This window comes from Coffea eugenioides, chromosome 8 (assembly GCF_003713205.1).
Source record: "Coffea eugenioides isolate CCC68of chromosome 8, Ceug_1.0, whole genome shotgun sequence".
NCBI lineage: Eukaryota > Viridiplantae > Streptophyta > Magnoliopsida > Gentianales > Rubiaceae > Coffea > Coffea eugenioides.
In genome coordinates, this window is record NC_040042.1 from 36,635,489 (window position 1) to 36,661,658 (window position 26,170).

Sequence of the window (26,170 nt, forward strand, 5' to 3'; positions counted from 1 at the left end):
CAAAGATACTTTTATTCATGCTTTTAGTTTCAGCTCATCCATCATCGATATAGGGCCACACATGTAAAACCATGACACATAACTTCCTGATTCAAATTGTGCCCCGCATCTACTCAAAAGTTATGAAAGGATAAAAGTGGTTTATGTGGTTGTCCAAAAATTGTGATATAGTACTAGTACGATCGCATAAAAAATGCAATTGTAAACCAATTTATACGACGAGGTAATGAAAATTCACATTCTGTACAAATTTTTGTGGTTCTTAACCACAAGATGAAGCAAATAAGTAGGTAGAGTTTACAGTAAGAAAATTATTCAACTTCTATATCTTATTCCTTAATCATGATTTTATAAGAACGAAGAGGAACAAGGGAGACTTGAGAATTGAAATAAAGATTAGAGAGCTGATAATTATAGCAATAAAGGTGATGGGCTCACTGCTCATGCATGTAATAAATGTTTCTATCAGTTAAAGTTAGGTCCTAGTGTGATGTATGCAAGGACGTTCAATTATCATTAGCATCCCAAGAGATCAAAGGTTCATGAAATCTCTCCATAAATATGCAGAATTTGGTATAGCATGAGCCCACTACACAGTGTCCCAATTATGAGTTATCCTATCTTAAAATCTTTTAGTAGTGCTACAAAACACAGAGAATAATTTGGTATCACTTTGTCTGAAGAAAAGGTTCACCTGAAGAAATGATTCACTGAGAAACAGAGAGTATAATTTTAGATCTTATCTGATTAGTTGTGCTTCAGTTCCAGGAGGGCTGAAGTTGGCATAACCAATTTCTGCTGCTTCAAGTCCTGAAAAATGGAGACTGGTGAATTACACAGACTCGGTAGTATAAGGCTAAGTAGTACTGGTGAATTACACAGACTCAGTAGTGTAAGGCTAAGTAGTTCAAACTTATGGACAAACACAGGCATGGAAATCTTTTCGAGGTCTAGTCGAGAAGAAGAAGAGGATGAAGAAGAAGCACTAAAATGGGCTGCTTTAGAGAAACTTCCAACATTCAAGCGTGTACAAGTTGGTATACTTAAAGAAGAAGAGGGTCATCACAGGGAAATTGATATCAAGAAGCTTGGCCCTCTAGAGAAAAGGAACATAGTTGAGAAGTTAGTGAAAACTGCTGAGGAAGATAATGAAAGATTTCTTTTGAAGCTCAGAGAACGTATTGACAGGTAATTGTACTTCAATTTTGAAGCAAAACAAATTTGAGATTAATGTGGGATCAATTTCCTTTTTCTTGGTTTAATTGTGTCTTATAAGTTGGTTGTAGAGTTGGTATTCAGCTTCCAACTATTGAAGTTCGGTTTGAGCATTTAAACATTGAAGCAGAAGCTTATGTTGGCAGTAGAGCTCTGCCTACAGTATTTAACTTCTCTGTCAATATTTTAGAGGTAATGGATCTATAAATATTCACTTTTTGATACTGCCATGTTTATCAGCAGTTTTCCAATTGATAATAATTTTCTTATTTTGAAGGGTTTGTTGAACAATCTCCATATTCTTCCAAAGAGAAAGAAACCGTTTGTGATACTGCATGATGTCAGTGGAATTATCAAGCCTGGAAGGTAAGGGAAGCAAGTACTACAAAGAGAATTTGTTGACTAGACCTAAAAGTTGGTTTCTAAAATGTGATCTTAATTGGCAGAATGACACTGCTATTAGGCCCCCCAAGTTCTGGGAAAACAACATTGTTGTTAGCTATGGCTGGAAAATTGCAATCTGATCTGCAGGTAAGGAAACAAGAATTCTTGATTTCTTGGTTGTTGATGATGACTTATTTCGTCCAATGACTTAATACCTCCTTGTTGGGGACCACAGGTTTCTGGGACTGTAACATACAATGGCCATACAATGGATGAGTTTGTTCCTCAAAGGTCTTCAGCTTATATAAGTCAACATGATCTTCATATAGGTGAATTGACAGTGAGAGAAACAATTGCCTTTTCTGCGAGATGTCAAGGAGTCGGACCTCGTTATGGTGAGTAAGAGTCTTCTAATCATTAAAACATTTTGGTTAAAGATTCCAACTCTGCTTCCAGATGATACAACTCCTCTTACTTCACTTTCACTTGTAAAATTGGCAGAACTGATGACAGAAATGCTGAGAAGAGAAAAAGAAGCAAACATTAAGCCTGACCCCGACATTGATATTTACATGAAGGTTAAATTATCTCAACTCAAAAATTTTTTAACATGTTGGCATTGGCCAAAACGCTTCTGCAAACTGCAATAAGCTTTAATCAGTCATCTGTTTTTATCATCTCAAATTGCCTTGCCTTAATATGATTGTTTTGATCTTTCAGTCTTTGGCACTTATAGGGCAAGAGTCCCATGCTGCTACAGATTATGTTCTAAAGGTAATAACTGAAGTTAGTAAAAACTAATAAGATCAATTTCTTACCCCCTTACTACATTTTCAACTATCAGTTTGTTTCTTTTTGCTTCTCATTTGTATGCAGATCTTAGGACTTGATATCTGTGCTGATACTCTTGTGGGAGATGAAATGATACGAGGGATCTCAGGAGGACAGAAAAAGCGTGTCACAACAGGTAAAAACTTAAAGCGTAGAATCTTTTTTTTTTTTAAAAGCGTATAGAATCTTGTGCACTTCAAGGCAGATTCTCAGGTCCCTCTATCTCTTCTCCTAATTGAGGGATGTGTGCAAACTACAAGTAGAGTTACTAAGCCTTTGGAAACTACTATTATTTCTGAAAAATGGAAATGCATACTGACTTCTTTTCCTTTGTTCAAAAGAAGTTGTGGTTATGTTTCCATCCCTGAGTAGAAGTATTGTGGTCATCTGTAGCATGTAGAACACTTCAAATTCCACCTGAACCTATCATTAGGTATCCTCACCTCTCAAGGATTTCTTTTTCTATAATGGATAATGCAGGGGAAATGCTGGTTGGACCATCAAGGGCACTTTTCATGGATGAGATATCTACTGGTTTGGATAGTTCAACAACTTTTCAGATTGTCAATGCAATGAAACAATACATCCACATTCTCCAAGGAACCGCTGTAATCTCACTGCTGCAGCCTGCACCAGAGACTTATGACCTATTTGATGATATAATTCTACTATCAGATGGGGAAATTGTGTATCAAGGACCCCGTGAGAATGTGCTTGAATTCTTTGAACACATGGGTTTTAAATGCCCAGAGAGGAAAGGAGTTGCTGATTTCCTCCAAGAAGTAAGAACAGATTTTGTATGGTGATTCCTTATACGCCTTTACTAAAGACTAACCTTGAAGTAAGATCAAATCAAGCCACTAACTTTGCCTATTATTGTTTCGGCTGGCAATTAAAGGTCACATCAAACAAAGATCAAGAGCAGTATTGGTTTCGGAGGGATGAACCTTTCCACTTTATTTCTGCTAGGGAATTTTCAGAAGCATGTCAATCATTCCATGTTGGACTGAAACTATATGATGAAATTTCTGTACCTTTTGACAAATCCAAAGGACACCCTGCAGCTCTAACAAGTAAGCAATATGGAGTTGGCACGATGGAGCTTCTGAAGGCATGTGCATCAAGAGAATACCTGCTCATGAAAAGGAATGCATTTGTTCACATATTCAAGATGGCACAGGTTGGTTGGATGCCGTAACCATTTCTTCTTTTCTTTGGAATAGGTGAATATATAAATATTTGGCTTTCAGGTCTTGTGACAAGACTGTAATGACTGCTATTTCTCACATTTCAGCTTTTTCTCATGGCAATCATTGTCATGACTATGTTTCTGAGAACTGAGATGCACAAAAATACAGTAAATGATGGTGGAATTTTCCTGGGTGCTCTGTTTTTCACTACTGTTGCACTAATGTTTAATGGATTCTCAGAGGTTCCCCTCAGTATACTGAAACTTCCAGTGTTCTACAAGCAACGTGACTTTCTCTTCTTCCCTGCCTGGGCATATGCTCTTCCCACATGGATCCTCAAGATACCAATCACCCTTGCTGAAGTTGTTGGTTGGGTCTGTTTGACTTATTATGTTGTTGGATATGATCCTGAGGTCGGAAGGTAAGTTACAAAATAGTCTCTTCTCAGTGGATTTTAGTTGCGGTTTCTTAGCAGGCTAGAACTGATCATAAGTTAAGAGTAATTTTTGCATTTCTGACCTTTCAATTTTCTGACTAAATGCGACTGCTCATATTAAGTGATACGCTAAAACAAATAATTACTGCTTCAAATTTAGGCCAAAAATTTATTAAGCGCAGCTTTTGCGATCACTGTCAAGCTCTTCTTACAAACGGTTTTACATCATTATTCAACACAAGGGGAAAATCTTTACTGCTCTTTTGATTGAGATTATCCAATATTTCTGGAGAACTTTGAATCAGAATCAAAATCTACAAATGCAATATGATATTGTTTGAATATTGAGTATTGATGTCTTTAATGTTCTCTCTTACCTGGTTGTAAGACCTAATTTAGACCCCATAGAAAAATTACCAGAAAGGATGAATTGATTAGACCTTCATGTCTCATGTTGATTGGCAGGTTTTTTAGACAAATGTTTCTTCTCATTTGCATTCATCAGATGGCTTTAGGACTCTTTCGGTTTATGGCTGCTATAGGAAGAGATATGATAGTGGCAAACACGTTTGGGTCATTTGCAATACTTGCAGTTCTTGTACTAGGTGGATTTATATTATCAAGAGGTAAGGAGTATAACTTTTGAAGGATTATATTTGTCTGCAAGTATTTTTCTTATTGCTTATGTAAGCAAGATTTCTTGAGATAATTGCTACTTGTTTGCAGAAAACATAAAAGCCTGGTGGATATGGGGTTACTGGATCTCGCCTTTGATGTATGGGCAAAACGCTATTGCTGTAAATGAATTTCTAGGAAAGAGCTGGAGACATGTGAGCATTTTTCATAGGTTTCTGCAAATATTTGAAAATGATCTCTTGATCTGAAGCTGGAGATTCTGTAAATGTTTGTTTTGCAGGTTCCTACTGGCTCAAGAGAGACACTAGGCGTATCACTCTTGAAGTCTCGTGGTATATTTGCAGAAGCGCATTGGTATTGGACTGGAGTAGGAGTTCTGGTTGGATATATGTTTCTATTCAATTTTCTGAACATATTGGCTCTGACATACCTCAAACGTTAGTGTTAAAGTTTGTCCTAATTTACTATCTCTAACAATGAAGCAAATAAACGAATCTTTATATATGTCAAGATTTATAAATGCAGCGATGGGGAAACATCAGGCAGTACTGTCTGAAGAACAGTTACCAGAGAACAGTGCAAAAAAAGGAGAGGTTAATGTATTGTCATCAGAAGGGAAGAGCTCTTCTGGTGAGTCATCACTTGCACTGCCCTTAGTTACCATTTCTTGATTGATAGTAAGCCATTCTGTATCCAATCCTGCAGAAGGACGTACCAATGCTGGAGAAACTATTTTATCAAGGTCCAGGTCCAAAGGTACAGGCAGCCCTGATCAATCTAACTCAAAGAGGAAGGGAATGGTTCTACCATTTGAACCCCTTTGTATGACTTTTGAAGATTTGAGATATGCGGTAGATATGCCACAGGTATATCTTGAACCTGGAAATAATTGTTACAGTTACTTTTTTACTGTTGATCTGAGGGAAAGAGGACAAATGATGAAACTCAGATGCTGAAGTTATCCTCTTTACAGTCATCTAATTTCTTTTTCCTTTTTCTTCTCACAAATATAAGAAAATTTATTGGAAAACTCTTATTAAAAATGTGTTCCTTCCAGGATTTTCATTTGCAGTTCACTGTTGATATCATTACAGAATCTAGGTTATTCTTATACTCTTTGCCATCCACACATCTGAAACACACTGTTCTTGCAGGAGATGAAAGCTCAAGGTATTCCAGAAGACAGGCTGGTTCTTTTGAAAGGTGTCAGTGGTGCGTTTAGACCAGGAGTTCTAACAGAACAATCACTATATCTGGGTATCCAAAGAAGCAAGAAACATTTGCTCGTATAGCAGGATACTGTGAACAATTTGACATTCACTCTCCTCATGTTACTGTAAATGAGTCCTTGCAATATTCTGCATGGCTACGACTGCCTCGTGAAGTTGATGCTGAAATGAGAAAGGTCGTCCATGATCTGAAATGTTTTAACCTGATAAAATATTTGGCAGATTTTCTTCTTCCTGTACACATGTGAATCAATTGAAGGTCGGTGAATGAATTGCAGATGTTCATTGAAGAAGTCATGCAGCTAGTGGAGCTGACCCCTCTGAGGGAAGCACTAGTTGGATTGCCAGGAATAAATGGTCTTTCAACTGAGCAACGAAAGAGGTTAACTATTGCTGTGGAACTTGTTGCCAACCCATCCATTATTTTCATGGATGAGCCAACATCTGGGCTGGATGCTAGGGCAGCTGCAATAGTGATGAGAACAGTGAGAAACACAGTGGACACAGGCCGAACTGTTGTGTGCACAATACATCAGCCAAGCATTGATATCTTTGATGCTTTTGATGAAGTAAGTACTGGTCTGGCTCCGACATCTCATTTGTTTTCATTTCTCAGCTAAAAAGGAAACATAGATCAATAACACGAGTAAGATTCGCAGCTAGTGCTCCTAAAGCGGGGAGGAGAAGAAATATATGTTGGCCAATTAGGACCCCACTCATTTCAGCTAATCAAATACTTTGAGGTGATGATGCTTCCTATGACATACTTGAAAAAGTTCTCGAGATGGTAAAGTTTGTAACTCTGCATTCCTTCTTTCTCTAGGAGATCAATGGAGTTAGTAAAATTAAAGATGGTTACAATCCTGCAACTTGGATGTTGGAGGTAACTTCTGTTGCACAAGAAGCAGCTCTTGGTATTGATTTTGCTGAAGTGTACAAGAGTTCAGAACTCTATAGGTAGACTACTCTCAAATGTCACATTGATCTGACATATATTCTTCATGCTTGGTAGATGTTTGATTCTGGATCCAAACATACCTCATAACATTTAAATGTTACTATCCTCAAATGCACTGATTAGGACTCTTTGGTGATTTAGGAGAAATAAAGCACTTATCAAGGAGTTGAGTTCACCTGCCCCGGGTTCCAAAGAACTATACTTCCGGACGCAGTATTCTGAATCGTTTTACATCCAATTTCTTGCTTGCCTCTGGAAACAGCACTGGTCATATTGGAGAAATCCACGATACACTGCTGTTCGTCTTTTTTACACAACAATTATTGCTTTAATGTTTGGAACAATTTTCTGGGATCTTGGCACCAAAAGGTGAATTTTGTGGGAAGAAATGAAGTTTCAAATATCACCTTTCATATCCATTTGTTTATTATCTCCTCCACGCAAAGTTTTCCAATTCTTGGAATGTACAATTTCAGGAGGAAGCAACAAGATCTTTTCAATGCAATGGGCTCAATGTATGCTGCTGTCCTGTTTATGGGTGTACAAAATGCTACATCAGTTCAGCCTGTTGTGGCTGTTGAGAGAACAGTTTTTTATAGAGAAAGAGCTGCAGGAATGTACTCATCTCTTTCATACGCTTTTGCGCAGGTAATGACTAACCTAGTTACAATTGCAAAATGTAATGTCACAGTTACCCATATTGCAGGCAAAAATGTATGTGTCCAATATATGCTGAAAGATGTTCATCCCAAATTTTGATTCGTTAGAGAAAAGATTACGATGACAATACTTTTTGCCATCAAACTCTCTTTTCATGCAGATGGCTATTGAGCTGCCTTACGTTCTAATTCAAGCAGTCAGCTACGGAACTATAGTTTATGCCATGATTGGATTTGAATGGACAGCTACCAAGTTCTTTTGGTATCTGTGTTTCATGTACATCACCTTGTTATACTACACATTTTATGGGATGATGTCAGTGGCAGCAACACCTAACCATAATATTGCTTCAGTAGTATCATCAGCTTTCTATGCAATATGGAATCTTTTCTCAGGATTTTTGATCCCTCGAACGGTAAGGTCCCTAGCAACCCTCCTCAAGATATAGATGATAGTTGTCTAGAAATAACTAGAATTCAATGTGTTTCATTTTTTTTTTTCCCTTCCATTGCAGAGAATTCCAGTGTGGTGGAGATGGTACTACTACATCTGTCCTGTCTCTTGGACATTGTATGGACTACTTGTTTCACAGTTTGGGGATGTAAAAGAGGAGCTTGAAACAGGTGAAACAGTGGAACAATTTATGAGGAGTTACTTTGGATTTAGACATGACTTCTTGGGATATGTTACACTAATCCTGTTGGGATTTGTAGCTATTTTTGGCTTCACTTTGCCTTCTCAATCAAGTCATTTAACTTTCAGAAAAGGTAAGAGCTCTGAAGCAACAAGACAGACTCAATGGCAACTTTCTGAGAAAGTGGGCTTACTTGAGCAGGCACTTTACCTTCTTAGACTCAACAATAATACTACTACTTTCATGGAATGAAAATATATGTTAACTTTTGTTCTTGTACTATTTGCCTCATGAAAGCTAACATTCAACTATATCTCCTTTTTTTTTTTGCGCTTTTCAGATTGCATACCAATTAATTGTTGATTTCTGATGGAAAAATCAGCATTGAAACACCATTTAATCATAAAGCCCCAACAATTCAAGTAGCTCTCTGAAAGGCTTTTTTGCAAATCAACGTTGACTTTTAAATTAGTTGAACTTTGTTAATCGGCATCACACTTATATACTAATTAATTCTACATGCTTGAGTGAGATTTATAATAACAGGAAAGTTCTTAGAGTCTTTTCTGTTGTTATGTTAGGTCTAGGGATCGATTCAAAATTCGAATCCTTAACCTAGCAATTGGGGATGAAAAGGTGTGGAAAAGGAGGATAAAAAAAAGGTGACAATTATGATTTGTTAGAAAACTAAAGTCAACGTTGATTGCTTGTTGAAATCAAATTTATCATTCAGAGTAAATTATTGCCATTAATACATATTTATTATTTATAAAATTATGCTATATATATATACATATATATATATATATCATTGCAGTAATTGCGCAAGAAATTGATCTGATCTGAATTTAACTGACTTCACTTTGTTAATTGATTGCAAAAATACCCGTCAGGTAGTTTTTTATCCCCTTTTTTTCCTGTAGTTGTTTTTGTTCTAGTGCTGGTCTAGGGGCTTGTGGGTAGCCTGTCACAAATTTTATAGGAGGATGAGATTTTTTTTTTTTTTTTTCACCCTCTCTTTTGACAGAATAGGAGATGAGACTAACCCTTACTTTTCCAAATTGATTTGACAAGAGCACTAAATGGAAAGATAGATTCATGTCTCCTTTTATTTAAATATTTTGTATCTTTTGAGAGTTAGAGAGGATAGAACCTGAGTACCTTATCACTTCCAGAACTCTGTATACAATGTAGGGGAGGGCTATAATTTTAAGGATTTTTATTGTTATTGATAACTTTGAAATTCTCTTAATAGTCCCTTATTAAGAAATAACATAATTACAACTGTTAGAATTTACTACAACAAATTGTGGAAGAATCTACTACTCTAATTTTGGTCTGTGTAATAATTCAATATGCAATAACTGTTAGAATTTTTGAAAGCTGCTGAAAGATGCATTGGTAGCCTAGTCTGGCGTTGGAATGAAAACATTCACCTCCTCCTAAAATTTCAATTATTTAAAAGTCAAAGAATTAACATGAAGTGCATAAGATGAAAGTGGGTATAATATGACCCCATTTTTTAACATGGGAAAAATGCACTTTCATCCTCAACGTTTGGGTTGTTGACCAATTTCACCTCAAAGTTTCACCCAAAACACATTTCATCCTCAAAATTAGGTAATTTTGGCCAATCAAGGACAATTGACGGGAAATGGCAAATTTGTCGTTAGAACCAACTGTAAACCCAACAAAAAATGGGTAAAACCAAATGGAGCAATATTTAACGGAACAATAATTTGCAACGGACGACAACCAACATTCTTCTCCTTCTTCCCTGCCTTTTTGCAACCACAAAATTTTTTTTCCAATCTCTGGATATTCAGAATCACTGATAATTGACGGGAATTTGCATATGCCTTTCTGCAACCACAAAAGTCTACTCTGGATCTTTAAACATTTCATCCTAGAGCATTTGCCAGTGGTTCTGAAGTCTTATTTTTGCCGAATGAGGAGCAGAAGTTCTGAAGTCTCTAGTGGTTCATCAACTCCATTCTGCAATTGTGGGTTGAGAACAAAAATGAGCATCTGTTGGCGTGGCAAGAATCCGAGAAGAAGATTCCTTGGTTGCTCTATGTGGCCCGTAAGAAATATTTGTCTATAAATATCGGTCCTTAGATTTATATTTGCAGGACTACAAACATTCAATTTGCTCTAGTGATTTCCCCTTTGTTTTTGGGACACACTTGTAAACAAAAGCAACAGAAAGAGCTGAAATTGCTGCAAAGACAAAAAAGGTTCCACCTACTATATATAGCATGAGAAATGGTTAGGAAAGACATGGCAACCAGGCCACTACTGACTCTATTCCCCGCAGCCCCAATGGAGAATGCTTGAGCTCGTAACCTTAGAGGGAAGATTTCAGAGGACAAAACCCAACAAACTGGGCCAATTCCCACTGAGAAGAATGCTGCATTTCCACATACACAGAGAATGGCCAACTTTATCCCAATTGGACGATTCCCCAGGAAGGAGAGAGTTAATCCCATAATGAACAAACAAGCAGTCATTCCAATTGTACTCACATAAAGAAGTGGTTTTCTACCTACTTTGTCAATAAGTAAAATAGCTATCAGGATGAAGACTATTTTGGTAAACCCCACGGCAACTGTTGCAGCATGAAGTTCCGAACTGCTCTTGATCCCGGCATCTTTAAAGATTGTAGGACTATAATACACAGTTGCATCCGTTCCTGTGATCTGTTGGAAAGTCTGAATTCCACAACCTGCAATGAGCATCCGTTTAACCCCGGGTGATGGATTTAGTAATTCACGCCATACAGATCTCTCCTCGTGCTTTCCAACGTTGGCGAGCCCTGCAGCTAGTTGTATTTCAGCTAATCTCTCCTCTGCTTCTTTTGCATTTTCAGTTGTTTTGAGAAGCACCAACCTGGCTTTGGTCGTCATGCTTTGCATTACTAGCCACCGCGGAGATTCAGGGATGATAAACAGAGCAAAACAGGTGAAAGCTGAAGGGAGAATCCCAACGGCAAGCACGATCCTCCAATTTGTGTGTACGGGCAGCCCTGAGAAGGCATAATTTGAAACATAACCAAGCAGGATCCCAAAATTAATGGAAATTTTAGGGATGGAGGTAATTTAATGAATATTTGTCTATGCCTTCCTTCTTGCCAGCAAATGCTCGAAATTGTGCCGGTGAGATTGGCCGAAAAAACTTTTAAGGCTGAAGAATGGAGAAGGAAAAAGTAGAAGAATGCAGCTTTTTCCCTTTTGTTATTTTCCAAATTTTCATCTGTTAGAAAAAAGTGGCTCCATCTGGTTTGACCCGATTTTGTTAGGTATAAAGTTGGATATGACGGGAAATTGCTTCTCACGTGCAAAGTTCTGTCCCAATTAAATAATTGTCCTTCATTTCCCGTCAATTATCCTTAATTGGCCAAAATTTTGTAACTTTGAGGATGAAATGTGTTGTGGGTGAAACTTTGAATATGAAATTGGTCAACAACCCAAACTTTGAGGATGAAAAGTGCATTTTTCCCTTTTTAACATCAATGGACAACTTTTTTACTAACACAATAAAAAATTTATAGGAATCTGGTGATTGCCAGCTTAATAATTTCATGATCTTGTCCACTTTAATAAGGCATCAACTAATCATTATGAAAGAATACTTTGATGTTAGTTTTGCGATTGTGGTGGTTTATGGAGGAAACTGATGGGAACTGAATCACCATTCGATTAGATTGGTGCATCACACACCCGTATGAATTTAGAACAAGGCTCATATAGAGGCATATTGATGGGAAGTAAGGTTTGAACCTTTGATCTCCCACTCTACAATTAATGTGGTGGCCAACTCCTCTAGAGCAAGTTGATTATGGAGAAGCACTTAACTTGATAGAATTTTCAGCGAAAATATTTATGAAGTGTTTAGCTATGTTGTTTGGATGCATAGTGCAAAAGAACTTTTTCTATTTGATAATATATATAATTCTGAACTTTGAAATATATTTATCCCTTTTATTTACTTCTTTAGAATTTACGATAAAATGGTCAAAGCTTATTGTTTACTTTTAATAACGTTCTGGTAATTCTAAAAGTACTAATTTTGATCTTGTATTGAGAGTGCTTTGAAGATTAAAAACTCTACCCGTAATTTGATAGAATTATACCTACCAAACACTCAAAAAGTACTTATATCACTTGAAAGTTAGGAACTAGAGTTTTAGTAGAAGCACCGGATCCCCAAACGAGAGCATAACTAGGACATTGCATCGGGCTGCAAATTAAATGAGGTCGAAAGCCTAAGGGGATAACTAAAGATTAATCTGCTTGGCTTAGGGAGTTTTCAATTACGTGTTTTTGTTTTTAGAATCTACAGTAACATACTCCAAAAACAATCAAAGCAAAAAAATTTAAAAAAAAAAAAAGAAGAAAGCAAACCCTACCATCTCTCTTGTTTCATCATCCACCACCACCGCCCTCCTCCACCACCGTCACCCCTCTCCCCCAATAATAAATTCTAAAAAATATCTCAATAAAATTTTAAATTTATTAAACACTCCCAAATATATTCCGAAAAACACTTAATCCATACAAACTATTTATAGTAGGAAATTTTTCAAATTTAATGTTACATTGTAGATTTTCAAAAACAGCCCAAAACACTTAATCCATACGAATTATAGGTGTTTCTTTATTTAATACCACTCATAAGTTTAATTAGTGGAGGCCCAATAATTGTGCAACAAAGATGGAGGACAATGGGTGGGGTAGTGGTGGCGGCTACAAATATTATTCTTTAATCTAAAATCATTCTTTCATATTTAATTGAGAGTGAATGATTTGTATTACCTCATATTTCTTTGATGGATATGTCATATTGTGCAAAAATTTTGTTACGTCACTAATAATTTATCAAGTAACAACAGTTCACAATTAGGCTAGCTAAGTGATTAGTTTTAATGCTTACACTATCAACCAAAGGTTACTTTGAAACTCTCTTTTTTCTTTTTTTTTTTGGCTCCCCTTTTGTTAAATACTATTACTTTGAAAGTTAATGGTGATATAGAACCCCATGTGGGACGAAAAATTTTATTAACAATGCGTAAATGACTGAAAAAGCAAAAATTAGAGAAACAAAATATGTTTAACTCAAGATAGATATTCTCCTATTTTCAGGGATTATTTTTACTTTAATACACATCCAAAATAGACCACAAAGTTTTTGTAGTAAAAGATCCAATCACGAGGTGTTTTGGCATACTTTGTATGAACGATCAGCATTTGATTCATTAATGTTAATTAAAAACTGTGACATTTGTGAATAATTATAATGCTAACATTGACATGAATATTATTTTATTTTATAGAATAAGATTAAGGTATCTTAATCCCTCCTCTTGAAATTGTATCTAATTTCTTTAGTGGGGATGAATTAATAAGATTCGCAATACAGATGTAGTACCCAAGCACACAAGTCAAATATTTCCTCTAATCCTGTCTCTTCATGATAACCATTTTCTAATATTTAATCTGCATTGTTTGGTTTCTTTCTTGCTTGTGGGAGCTAAAGTAAAGATCTGTATTTGTGTAAAGTGAACATGGCAGAAAAAGTCCATCATCTGCCCTTGAGTTCATGAATTGACATCATATCCACCAAAATGTCTTTTGCATTTGATTCTTGAAATCTAAAACACTTCAATAATTGCCTTAGATTCCTAAACTTAATGCAGTAAAAAAAAAAAGTCAAAATCCTGATAAAAGTAATCTACCCTTGATCAATATATATGTATGCATGCTTGTCCTTCCATCACCAAAACTCACCTCAAGGATAGAGATAATAAAGATATAAGCAGTAGGAATGTCACTGAGAGAATCTGAGCTTTAGCTCAAGTTATCTCAACTAAACTTCTGAGTAAACATTCTTGAACTTAAGATTGGCAAATTCTGCAGCTGTTTCATGCACTAGAATGGAAACTGCTGAATCTTTCAGACTCAGTAGCTTAAGGCTAAGCAGTTCCAACTTATGGACAAACACAGTCGTGGAAGAATTTTCGAGGTCTACACGAGAGGAAGAAGACGAAGAAGCAGCACTAAAATGGGCTGCTTTAGAGAGACTTCCAACATTCAAACGTCTGAGAATTGGCATACTAGAAGAAGAAGAGGGTGAGAAAAGAGAGATTGATGTGAGAAAGCTTGGACCTTTAGAGAAAAGGAGTATCGTAGAGAGGTTGATCAAAACTGCAGAGGAAGATAACGAAAGTTTTCTTTTGAAGTTCAGAGAACGCATTGACAGGTAATTGAACTTCATGCAAAAAAAAAAAAAAAAGTTATTGTGGCTTTCAGCTTCCTGGTCACACAAGTAATGAATGTTTTCTGACCTTATTTTCAAATTTCATGCATGATTTTGCACATATGGTTGTTTTGATTCTGAAATGGTTGTAGAGTCGGTATTGAGCTTCCAACTATTGAAGTTCGCTTTGAGCATCTAAATGTTGAAGCAGAAGCTTATGTTGGCAGTAGAGCACTGCCTACAATATTCAACTACTCAGTAAATATGTTTGAGGTGATGCATCTATAAACATTAATTCCATTTCAATGTTTCTATTATTGGTCTGTTCCTAAAAGTGACTGCAAATGTGAAGGGATTCCTAAATTATCTCCATATCCTTCCGAAAAGAAAGAAACCCTTTCTGATCCTCCGTGATGTCAGTGGAATTGTTAAACCTGGAAGGTAAGAATAATAGCATTAAAATGGCAAACTTTTAAACTCAAATTTGCCCTCTGATTTTTGATGTCATAAATTTGCAGAATGACACTGCTCTTAGGCCCTCCAAGTTCAGGGAAAACCACACTATTGCTAGCTCTGGCAGGAAAACTTCATTCTGATCTCAAAGTAATGAAACAGAAATCGTCATACATCTGAATTCTGATAATTTGTTTTTTCTGATGACTAGTCTTGCATTACTGTGACACAGGTTTCTGGAACTGTGACATACAATGGCCACGCAATGAATGGGTTTGTTCCTCAAAGATCATCAGCCTATATAAGTCAGCATGATCTTCATATAGGAGAACTAACAGTGAGGGAAACAATAGCCTTTTCTGCAAGATGCCAAGGAGTTGGACCTCGTCAAGGTGGTTAGAATTATCTTAGTTATTGAAACACAAAACATTTTAGCTTTACTTACAAAAGATAAAGAGTTCCAATTGGCTCATTTAATTGGGAAAATGGCAGAAATTGGGGCAGAACTTTTGAGAAGAGAAAAGGAAGCAAATATTAAGCCAGACCCTGATCTTGATATATATATATGAAGGTTATATTTTGTCAACTATAATTTAGTTTATTGCATTACATTAAGTGATTTGTGCAATGCTTTTCACCCAGTTCTGTGTCTTCTGTTTTCTCAAGCTAGTATTCATTTTATACTGCAGTCATTAGTCCTCAAAGGGCAAGAGGCCCATGTTGCAACTGAGTATGTTCTGAAGGTAATTGACTAAATTAATGTAACCAAGCAAACACATGCCAAATATGTAGATTTTAAAACTTCTAATGTTCTGTTTACTGATGCAGATTTTAGGACTTGATGTCTGTGCTGATACACTGGTGGGGGATCAAATGATACGAGGGATCTCCGGAGGACAAAAAAAACGTGTGACAACAGGTAGAGACACAAGGCTCACAGAGTGCTTTGGCTTTCCCAACCCCAAATGGTAAAAGACGAGGAAAAATTGCTGCAATTTCCGACTCTTTTCTTGAATCGTCGGGCATTGTTTTGTACTATGGTGTGAAAGGTGATAAATTTTGGAATGGGAGGGAGGTTTGGCACTTAAGATAGAAGCCCTTCATGAAACTAGTGTCCGTGTTCTCTGATTCTAACAGCAACGGGAAACGTGTTAGTTCATCTTGTTTTTGTAAAAAGAGTTGCAGGCCTAATTTTTCATCCCCAAGTAGAACTGTTGTGCTTAAACAAGGGATGAATGAACAACAAAACTCATCACAACGTACTATCTAATGCAGCGGAAATGCTGGTCGGACCAGCTAAGGCACTATTTATGGACGAGATATCTACTGGTTTGGACAGTTCAACAACTTTTCAGATAGTGAATGCAATCAATCAATTCATCCACATTCTCGGAGGAACTGCAGTCATCTCCCTCTTACAGCCTCCACCAGAAACTTATGAGTTATTTGATGACATAATTCTGCTATCAGACGGTGAAATTGTGTATCAGGGGCCCCGTGAAGATGTACTTGAATTCTTTGAATACATGGGTTTCAAATGCCCTGAGAGAAAAGGAGTTGCTGATTTCCTTCAAGAAGTAATCTACCTTCTTCTAAGTTGTTTCTTATATATTTTCCTAATAGTAGCCAGGGAAGATGCTGGATATTCCTCTTTACCTACTTTTTTTGACTGGAAATGTAGGTAACTTCGAAGAAAGATCAAGAACAATACTGGATACGCAGAGATGAGCCTTACAATTTTGTTTCTGCTAGACAATTCTCAGAAGCATTTCAATCATTCCATGTTGGAAGTAAACTACATGATGAACTTACCGTTCCTTTTGATAAATCAAAAGGGCATCCTGCTGCTCTGACAACTGAAAAGTATGGAGTTGGCAGGATGGAGCTTCTGAGGGCCTGTGCATCCAGAGAATTCCTACTCATGAAGAGGAATGCATTTGTCCACATATTCAAGATGGCACAAGTAAGTTATCCATAAATGTTTTCTTGTTGTCAATGGACATCAGAATGTTAGAACCTATAATTTCCATTTGCTTGAACAAGACTTTGCTAACTGTATTTTATTTACATGTCAGCTTATTTTGATTGCAATGATCTTCATGACTATATTTCTGCGAACTGAGATGCACAAAAGTACCATAACAGATGGTGGAATTTACATGGGGGCCCTGTTTTTCACTTTATATGCAATCATGTTCAATGCATTCTCAGAGCTTTCCCTCAGTATTTTGAAGCTTCCTGTTTTCTACAAGCAACGAGACCTTCTCTTCTTCCCTGCATGGGCATATTCTATTCCTACGTGGATCCTCAAGTTCCCAATTACACTTGTTCAAATTGCCATTTGGATATCTTTGACTTATTACGTTGTAGGATTTGATCCTGATGGTGGAAGGTGAGTACTGAAATCAACTCCCTCGCTATGGATTGTGGTTGCACTAGCTTTTCTTCTCCTTTGATGTCCAATCTTTGTAGGTTCCAAGGACTTAATATGGCAAAAAGACCCTGTAGAAAAGCTAGTACAAAAGACTAGTTGAATGAAACAATTTAAGTGACTGTCTGATTGTGTGGGCAGGTTTTTCAGACAGTTTATTCTTCTCATCTGCATTCACCAGATGTCCTTAGGACTCTTTCGCTTTATGGCTGCACTAGGAAGAGACATGATAGTTGCAAACACCTTTGGAGCATTCACAATACTTGCTGTACTTGTCCTAGGAGGATTCATTCTATCAAGAGGTATAAAGTTACACACAGGGAATAAATTATGTCTTCGGGTACTTTCCATCTTGCTGCTGTATATAGGATTCCATGAGAAACAATGTGTTTATTGTTCAGATGACATCAAAGGTTGGTGGATATGGGGTTACTGGATCTCACCTTTGATGTACGGGCAGAATGCTATTTCTGTAAATGAATTTCTAGGAAACAGTTGGAGACATGTAAGCATCCTTGAACCAACTTCAGTCTTGCACAGAGGGATGGAATAGATGGACTGCAAAATGGGTCTCCTCTGCTGATCTAATCTTGTGAGAGTAATTCTTTTACAGGTTCCTGAAGGTTTCAGGGAGCCACTAGGTGTTTCAGTCTTAAAGTCTCGTGGTGTTTTTCCAGAAGCACGGTGGTATTGGATAGGAGTAGGAGCCGTTTTTGGATATGTGTTCCTCTTCAATTTCCTGAACACTTTGGCTCTTACATACCTCAACCGTCAGTATTGAGTGAAATCAAATTCAAATTTACTCCTTTTTATGACAAAGTTTAAATCTTTTCAACATGTTTATGTGAACAATTAAATGATTCATGCAGCAATCGGAAAACATCAGGCGGTACTATCTTTGGAAGAAAAACCAAACAGTGGTGCTGGTAAATTAGAACAGTATCATCATGAATCAAGAAGTCATCTTCCTGTTGCTAGATCTTGTATCTTCTAACGCATTCAATCCAACCAATGCAGAAACCAGTACAGATGCTCCAAAAAGCATGTCATCCAGGTTGAAGTCTCCTGGAATAGGCAATCCTGATGAAGGTGATAGAAGCAAGAAGAAGGGAATGGTTATTCCCTTTGAACCTCTTGCTATGACCTTCAACGATTTAAGATATGCAGTAGATATGCCGCAGGTATCAGGAATCATGTCATATGTTTTTCATGAAATTGTTATTAAATTTGATAGACTTCTTGTCATTTCTGGCTTGTACGTAACCAAATCATGCTATACTTGCAGGAAATGAAAACTCGTGGTATATCTGAGGATCGGCTACTTCTCTTGAAGGGTGTCAGTGGAGCTTTTAGACCAGGGATTCTAACAGCTTTAATGGGCGTTAGTGGGGCTGGAAAAACTACCCTGATGGATGTATTAGCCGGTAGAAAAACAGGAGGATATATTGAAGGAACAATTACTATATCAGGTTATCCAAAGAAACAAGAAACATTCACTCGTGTAGCAGGATACTGTGAGCAATTTGACATTCACTCTCCTCATGTTACTGTCCACGAGTCCTTGCAATACTCAGCATGGCTTCGACTGCCTCCTGACATCGATGCTGAAGCCAGAAAGGTGATCCTGATTTGCAGTATGCAATGGATAGATGGATCTACTTATACAGACTATTAACTATTGTTGTTTCTACTTGAAATTTCAGTCATTCATTGAAGAAGTCATGAAGCTCGTGGATCTGACTCCACTTAGAGAAGCACTAGTTGGTTTGCCAGGAGTAAATGGTCTTTCAACTGAGCAACGAAAGAGGTTAACTATTGCGGTTGAACTAGTGGCCAATCCATCCATAATATTCATGGATGAGCCAACTTCAGGGCTGGATGCAAGGGCAGCTGCCATAGTGATGAGAACAGTAAGAAACACGGTTGATACAGGCCGAACTGTTGTGTGCACTATCCATCAGCCAAGCATTGACATCTTTGATGCTTTTGATGAGGTGAATGGTAATTGGATCCAGGTATTGTTTTCATCTGTAAGCTTGAAAGGAATCATAAAGTTCTATTATTGTGCTTTTGCAGCTGATTCTCCTAAGACGAGGAGGAGAAGAAATATACGTTGGCCAACTAGGACGCCATTCATTTAATCTCATCAAATACTTTGAGGTGACGATCCACATGACATTTGAAATATTCTGCCATCTAAGAAAGCATTTTGTTTCTATAGTTGATTTCTTTCTGTTTGTTTTAGGGGATTAATCGAGTCAGCAAAATAAAAGATGGTTATAACCCCGCGACTTGGATGTTGGAGGTGACATCAATTGCACAGGAAGCAGCTCTTGGAATTGATTTCGCACAGCTGTACAAGAACTCTGAACTGTATAGGTAGGCTTCTCTCGGAATTTCTATGGATAATCACTTAATTTGGTGCATACTTGGGAATCTGCACAAATACAGGACTAGATACATAACTCAATCTTGCATCTTTATTCAGGTAATTGGGTTCATACTTGGGATTAGATGAGAAGTTGTATCTTTATACTAAGTAGCTTAACATTCATTGCTTGCTGATAATTACCCCTTGGTGAATCAGGAGGAACAAAGCATTAATAGAGGAACTGAGTAAACCTGCCCCTGGTTCTAAAGAATTATACTTCCCTACTCAGTATCCCCAGCCCTTTTACAGCCAATTCCTTGCTAGCCTCTGGAAGCAGCACTGGTCATACTGGCGAAATCCACGATACTCAGCAGTCAGACTTTTTTACACAGTAATCATTGCCTTAATGTTTGGAACAATATTCTGGGATCTTGGCACTAAAAGGTAAACATCACAAGAGTTAAACAATCAGTGTCAGTACTATCACCCAGATATCTCCATTGTTGAATAAATATTTGATTCTGAATTTAACATTTCCAATTTTTCGGTACATAAAATTGCAGGAAAAAAAGACAAGATCTCTTTAACGCAATGGGCTCCATGTATGCGGCCGTTCTGTTTATCGGTATACTAAATTCTACATCAGTTCAACCAATTGTAGCCACTGAGAGAACAGTCTTTTACAGGGAAAGAGCTGCCGGAATGTATTCGGCTGTGCCACATGCTCTTGCACAGGTATCACTTTTATAGCTTCGACTGTGTCCAGTCTAGCAAGTCTGAAAGATACCTGTATTGGCTTGCCAAGATTATCCGAGCTTTTTTTCATCAAAATAATAGATCAACTTAAAACCATTTTTTGCATTCATCAAATACTTGTTTTCTGCAGATGGTGATTGAGCTGCCTTACATTCTCGTTCAAGCATTCAGCTATGGAGCTATTGTATATGCAATGATTGGCTTCGAATGGACAGCTACCAAGTTCTTTTGGTATCTGTTTTTCATGTATATTACCTTGTTATACTACACATTCTATGGGATGATGTCAGTGGCGGTAACACCCAACCAGAATATTGCTGCAGTAGTTTCATCAGCCTTTTACGCAATATGGAACCTTTTCTCAGGATTTATAATTCCTCGAACGGTATAATCTTTAACAAGTCTTATTTCAAAAAAAGAAGAAGAAGAAGCAAGCAAGCAAGCAAAAAATAAGGAATTGATTCGATTCATTTTGTTGTTGACTGCAGAGAATTCCAGTGTGGTGGAGGTGGTACTATTACCTCTGTCCTGTCTCCTGGACTTTGTATGGCTTAGTTGCTTCACAATTCGGAGACATAAAAGAGGAGCTTGATACAGGTGAAAGAGTGGAAGACTTCATTAGGAGCTACTTCGGATTCAGACATGACTTCTTGGGTTATGTTGCAGTAATCATTGTTGGATTTGCAGTGCTTTTCGGCTTCGCATTTGCCATCTCCATCAAGCTATTTAACTTCCAGAAAAGGTAAAGAGTTAAAAGAGTTGAGGTAACTCCCCCACAGCTTGACATTTGTTGAACAGGTTTTGCTCGTACTTGAAATGGTTGTTGGTAAAGAAATGAAAGAGTAATGAATGGCACTGACGTAGCAAATCTAATACAATTGGAGAAAAGGTTTCTTCTGCATTAATTTGTTTGTGTAAAACCCGTGTGCTTTAGGAAGGCATGTACAAGTCCACTATGCTAAATGCTAGTGTACAATGATGCACTATCTGCAGAATTCAGCACGTCAAATCCATGGCAATTACTCACAGTTACAAAGATATATGATAGGTATTTATGACTCCATAGCACGAAGATGCTAGCAAAAAGACTCCACAAAATGTTCAAACAAATTCCATTATCAATGTATCCTGAAGATCACTAACTTAACACAATGTGTGCTCGAGGGGAAATAAACAACAAAAATTGTGTTCCTGCCGCATATGTTACAGTTGGACGATACATCCTCTCACATAACCTAACAGGTACAATAAACAAAGTAAAATCCATAGACTGAGAAATAGAGAGGAAATAAAGCCAAAAAAGACTGGTTTAGATGTAAAAATATGGAAGGGAAGGGGAGGGGAAGGGTGAGATGGAGGCAGAAAGACGAGAATAAGGACACCTTCACCACCATCTCATGCATCCAATTGATCCAAGAAAGTTCGCAATTCCTTTAGACCTTCGGCAGATATACTCCTATGTACTCTCCCTCGGGGAACAATCAAGTTAGGAGGTGGCCGTGGCTGGAAACATACTACAACTACAGCTAAATTGTCTCCACTCTTTCTCTTCAAAGCCTCATCAACAAGGTCCTTGCTGCACATCGCTGGATCATTGTGCTCTTGAAGCCTTCGACGAGCAAAGTCCACGGCATTTTGACTCATAAAGACATCCCAGATTCCATCGCAGCCAATGATAAGAAACTCATCCTCCTCTGTCAGTATAGTGTTCATAAGTTCAGGCTCTGCACTGAGAGGGCTACCATTACTGCCTTTCATCCCATCCAAGTGCCAGTCACCCAAAGCACGAGCAACATTGAGCTGTCCATTGAGGTATCCATCATATACATATCCTCCAGAAGCTTCAATACGCTTTTTCTCCTTGGAGCAAAGAGGTTTGTGGTCCCTTGACATCTCAATTGCTTTACCCCGACGACAAAGAACTGCTCGGCAATCTCCGGCATTTGCCACCACCAATGAACTACATACCAAATTCAATAAAAAAACAGAAACAAGTCAGCTGTAAGAAATTTAGAAACAAGTAGAGCAGCAAAACCTCCAAAACACAAACTTGCGCCAGCAATATGCTCTTAATATTAGAAATCATATGTTTCACAAAACCATTAGGTATTAGGATATCAAAAAAAAAAAACCAAAACGGACAAGTGCCACATACACCAAAAGGTGAAAAAAACCAATTTGGCTTGTCCCATAGCTGAGCTGAATTGGTAAATATTTGTTAACTCGAGAAGCTAATGGCAAAACCTTATAATACCTCTTGCCAAATGTACCAAGAGATCAAGTTCAGATGCAATACAGGCTCACCAAGTTCACACCCATCTTTTTTTCCGACTTTATATTTGATGCAAAAATGTCCCCTGACTACATCTGTTTGTTATACCTTAACCAGAAATTAAGAGTAATGGCAAAAATTCTGGACAATTCACACAGCACATTTATGGTGATAACCATTCACATATAACACTATCTCCAAAGACACATAAAGCTCATGCATCTTCAAGTAATTGCCCATGCATTATCATTCACAGTCTGTCCACAGAATATCATAAGGTTCTGATGCTATTAGACTAAAAAATTACATGTTCATTCTGGTATCCAACATCTGTAAAAATTATCAATCAGTATATAAATGCTAACCTCCCAATAACAAGAGCTGCCAAAGCAGTTGTACCAGAGGCAAGACCATCATCCAAAGAGCAAGCTTCAGCAAAAGCATTATCAGTTTGCAGGAATGCTGACGAAATAACCCTCTCAATCTCCCTAGGGAAGTGTTCATCCTCTGCAATGAACCTTGGTAAATGATCACATGCAAAATCAGCTGCATGCTTCCCACCATGTCCATCAAAAACCTTGAACAACCAAAGAGAATATTAAAAATTAGCAACTCAGTCACACACCAGATCATAAACACAGAAAAGCTTGCCATAATAACATTAATAAACTTATATCCAGCAGGCCAAAGCAATATGTCCCAATTGAAAACGTACTTAATTTCATACAATATCAGACTGTTATTCTTGTCCTGTTCTTTTTTAGCAAGTTCATTGGATAAAATAGTTGGCTTCGTCTTCAAGGCCAAGCAAAAATTTGGTGTACAACACAATGAACAACACATTGTTCTTTCATTGTAAAGTTATAATCATCTACTGCTGCTTCCAATTTAATTCCCGTAGAACTCCTTCACTGTATGAAGGATATATATTCTCTTGCAACAAATTCCCTCTTCACGAAGCAGCATAGAATTCAAATTTGAAGCACTATAAATCTCAAAGGAGGTATATTGACTCTATAGATCCATAACGCAATTGTCAACCTCGAAGCCATAATTTCTTACAAGAGGTTAAAGTACTTTTTGGACAAACAATTTTCTGCCATAACAGCTCTACATCTCTAGTAGGCATAGACAGTCAGGAATGCACTCAAATAACTCAAGTAACAAAAAGGTTGTCCAAACTGAGTCACATTGACTTTCTTCATGCAATTTTTGCCAGCTGTTTCATGTAGTGCATTACAGGATGAATCAACAATAGTTTGTTGTGCATTAATCTTTGAAGAAATAACACACATAACATGCTTAAACATTAGCATGCATTGTATCATACAAAGCAGACCTAAATAATTTTTCAGCAAGCAATTTTTCAACCTTTTCTGTATGCAGGAAATCCAAGGGTGATTACCATATGGTTAGCATCGCAAACAAAGAACATATCAATCACAAAAGGTTGGCTTACAAAACAAAGGAGAAAACAATCCACATATACAATGAGTGTTAGTAATCAAATAAAGTACCTTATGAAAGTTGTCATAGCTACTAGTTGTTACCAAGATGTTCACACAAAGAACAAAGGCTTAACTATACCAAAAGAAGAAAATTACCGCATAGAAGGCACTAGGCCCTTGGTCAGAACCCTTCAACCCATAATGATGCACAAAATTGTCAGCACGAACAACCACATCCTCCATTGAGGAGCGAACACCAATGTCTGACCATGCACCAGAGCGAAGACTAGGAACATAATCTGCTGGACAATCATTTATATTAAGTCCTTCTACAGATATATCCAACATCCTTGTCTTGACCTGCTACAGTCCCGTCAAAAACCATCAATGTAAATTCAAAGGAAAGTTTACAATCAAGACCAACAAAAAGAAATAAAGCAAAATTACATACAAGTTAATAGTCAATTAAAGGACAATTTCAAAAATTGTAACTCACTCAAAAATAAAGAAGGGGTGAACTATGATGTATCGATAGTTCCATAAAAACCTAGCAACCTTAATATATCCAGCAAAAAGGAAAAGGCATTATCAGAACAAACTATTAAAAGAAAAGCATCACAAGCCTTTAATCTCTTCAACCTTAAATTCCCATACGTCCTTTTACCTAATCCAGTACAGTACAATAAAAAATACAACACGATTTGGTCTGGCCTACTAGTATCACTTAACTATTCTACTCCTACATCTGCATTAACAATATGTCTTAATCTTTTGTTAATAAAAAAGAAAGAAAGAAAGAAAACTCAAATCAGAACTCATGATGCATCAACAAAAGTCACGTATTTTAGTTCAGATTCATCAACTAACTAACAGAAAACCTAAAACTAAAAAAGGAAACAAATAGTAATCCAATTGCAAAGCCAGAAACACAGAAATACATCCAAAAAGACAAAATTTTTAAACAAGAAGAAAAGCAATTCAAGAAGAAATTTTCAACATTTTCTCCTCTTTTTTTCTTTACCAAGGAAACCTAATAGGAAAAAAAAATCAAGTTGTAAAGCCAGAAACACAGGAAGTACATTCAAAACAAAAAAGATTAAATTTTTAAACAAGGAGAACAGCAATCAAAACGAAAACTTCAAAATTTTCTCTTCTGTTCCTTTTTTTTACCAAGGAAGGATGTCGAACCAGGGACTTCTTACAAGAAGCGTCGCCAAGCGGGTCGCCGGAACTCAAGCACTGGCGGTACACGGCCGCCAGAGGGTTGGGCGGGCGGCCTTCACTGCCGGAGATCCCATTCTCCTTACTTTTACCATCACCATTGCCGACATTAACTATATTACAATCAGTGTTGCCCTCCTCCATTCTGATTTTCAACCATTTCCAAAAACCCTAATCACCAATTAAATAGATATCAAAAGAAAACACAAAGATAATTTTTGAGTTCAATTAGAGTAGAATAACCAGGGCTTTCCAAATTTTGCCAATTTTTTCGATGGATTTAAGTTATAATTAAGAAAAGGGTGTAGCTAGGGTTTAGAGTAGGGTTTGGCAAATAGGGAAATCTATAGGCGGAACGTTATGGAAAGAAGATTTGGAAATTTGGGAAAGGCTGGATGTGCCGTTAGGAGTTGTTGGGTAGAAAGGGCGGTGACGTGGCCAAACGGTGTCGTGTGAGGTAGGACGATCTTACATGTGTCTGTTCCGGTGAGATATTTATTTAGTATTTAATTTGATGGTATTGCGTGAAACACGAGATTCGGACAGTTTGACAAAAAGAGTCTTATATCGGACAGCTGGCAAAAATAAATCTAATGAAGTATTTACAATTTGTTATAAAACTAATAAAATAAACTATTATAATAGGGATTGAAATATTAGATAAAGAAATAGAGAAAATAGAGAATAATTTTTTTATTATTTCAACTGATGCAAGTTGTTACAAGAGGTACTAAGATACTTCTTTATAGGTATTACAAAATCAAAGGTACATGAATCTTATTAAATATTT

At 37.1% G+C, this 26,170-nt stretch overlaps 2 protein-coding genes and 2 pseudogenes across 10 annotated transcripts; 2 read left to right on the forward strand and 2 right to left on the reverse strand.

Annotated features, from left to right (window-relative positions):
• Window positions 1-549: 549 nt before the first annotated feature.
• LOC113781335 lies at window positions 550-8,310 on the forward strand (annotated as a pseudogene).
• A 1,997-nt stretch (window positions 8,311-10,307) lies between these two features.
• On the reverse strand, window positions 10,308-11,268 carry LOC113780663 (annotated as a pseudogene).
• A 2,837-nt stretch (window positions 11,269-14,105) lies between these two features.
• On the forward strand, window positions 14,106-21,185 carry LOC113779945 (pleiotropic drug resistance protein 1-like). Of its 4 annotated transcripts, none has more exons than XM_027325743.1 (24): window positions 14,106-14,431; window positions 14,581-14,701; window positions 14,781-14,869; window positions 14,947-15,031; window positions 15,114-15,273; window positions 15,374-15,445; window positions 15,566-15,624; window positions 15,710-15,800; window positions 16,157-16,458; window positions 16,563-16,844; window positions 16,957-17,273; window positions 17,454-17,614; window positions 17,714-17,817; window positions 17,926-18,082; window positions 18,182-18,251; window positions 18,367-18,493; window positions 18,598-18,930; window positions 19,016-19,306; window positions 19,389-19,472; window positions 19,558-19,691; window positions 19,900-20,127; window positions 20,247-20,418; window positions 20,570-20,824; window positions 20,928-21,185. In XM_027325743.1, exons 1-24 carry the CDS (start codon window positions 14,106-14,108, stop codon window positions 21,183-21,185), a joined length of 4,278 nt encoding a protein of 1,425 aa, XP_027181544.1. The 4 variants fall into 4 exon arrangements, with proteins under 4 accessions (XP_027181544.1, XP_027181545.1, XP_027181541.1 ...); XM_027325744.1 differs by having other exon boundaries at window positions 18,182-18,232; window positions 18,387-18,493; XM_027325740.1 differs by having other exon boundaries at window positions 18,182-18,229; window positions 18,270-18,493.
• Window positions 21,186-21,516: 331 nt separating this feature from the next.
• Window positions 21,517-25,750, reverse strand: LOC113779047 (probable protein phosphatase 2C 22). Of its 6 annotated transcripts, none has more exons than XM_027324462.1 (4): window positions 25,348-25,750; window positions 24,316-24,519; window positions 23,077-23,288; window positions 21,517-22,399 (listed from the first exon to the last, which is right to left on the reverse strand). In XM_027324462.1, the coding sequence occupies exons 1-4, from the start codon at window positions 25,522-25,524 to the stop codon at window positions 21,835-21,837; spliced, it is 1,158 nt and encodes a 385-aa protein (XP_027180263.1). In that variant the 5' UTR covers window positions 25,525-25,750; the 3' UTR covers window positions 21,517-21,834. The 6 variants fall into 6 exon arrangements, with proteins under 6 accessions (XP_027180263.1, XP_027180262.1, XP_027180261.1 ...); XM_027324461.1 differs by having other exon boundaries at window positions 24,316-24,522; XM_027324460.1 differs by having other exon boundaries at window positions 25,330-25,750.
• Window positions 25,751-26,170: the final 420 nt, after the last annotated feature.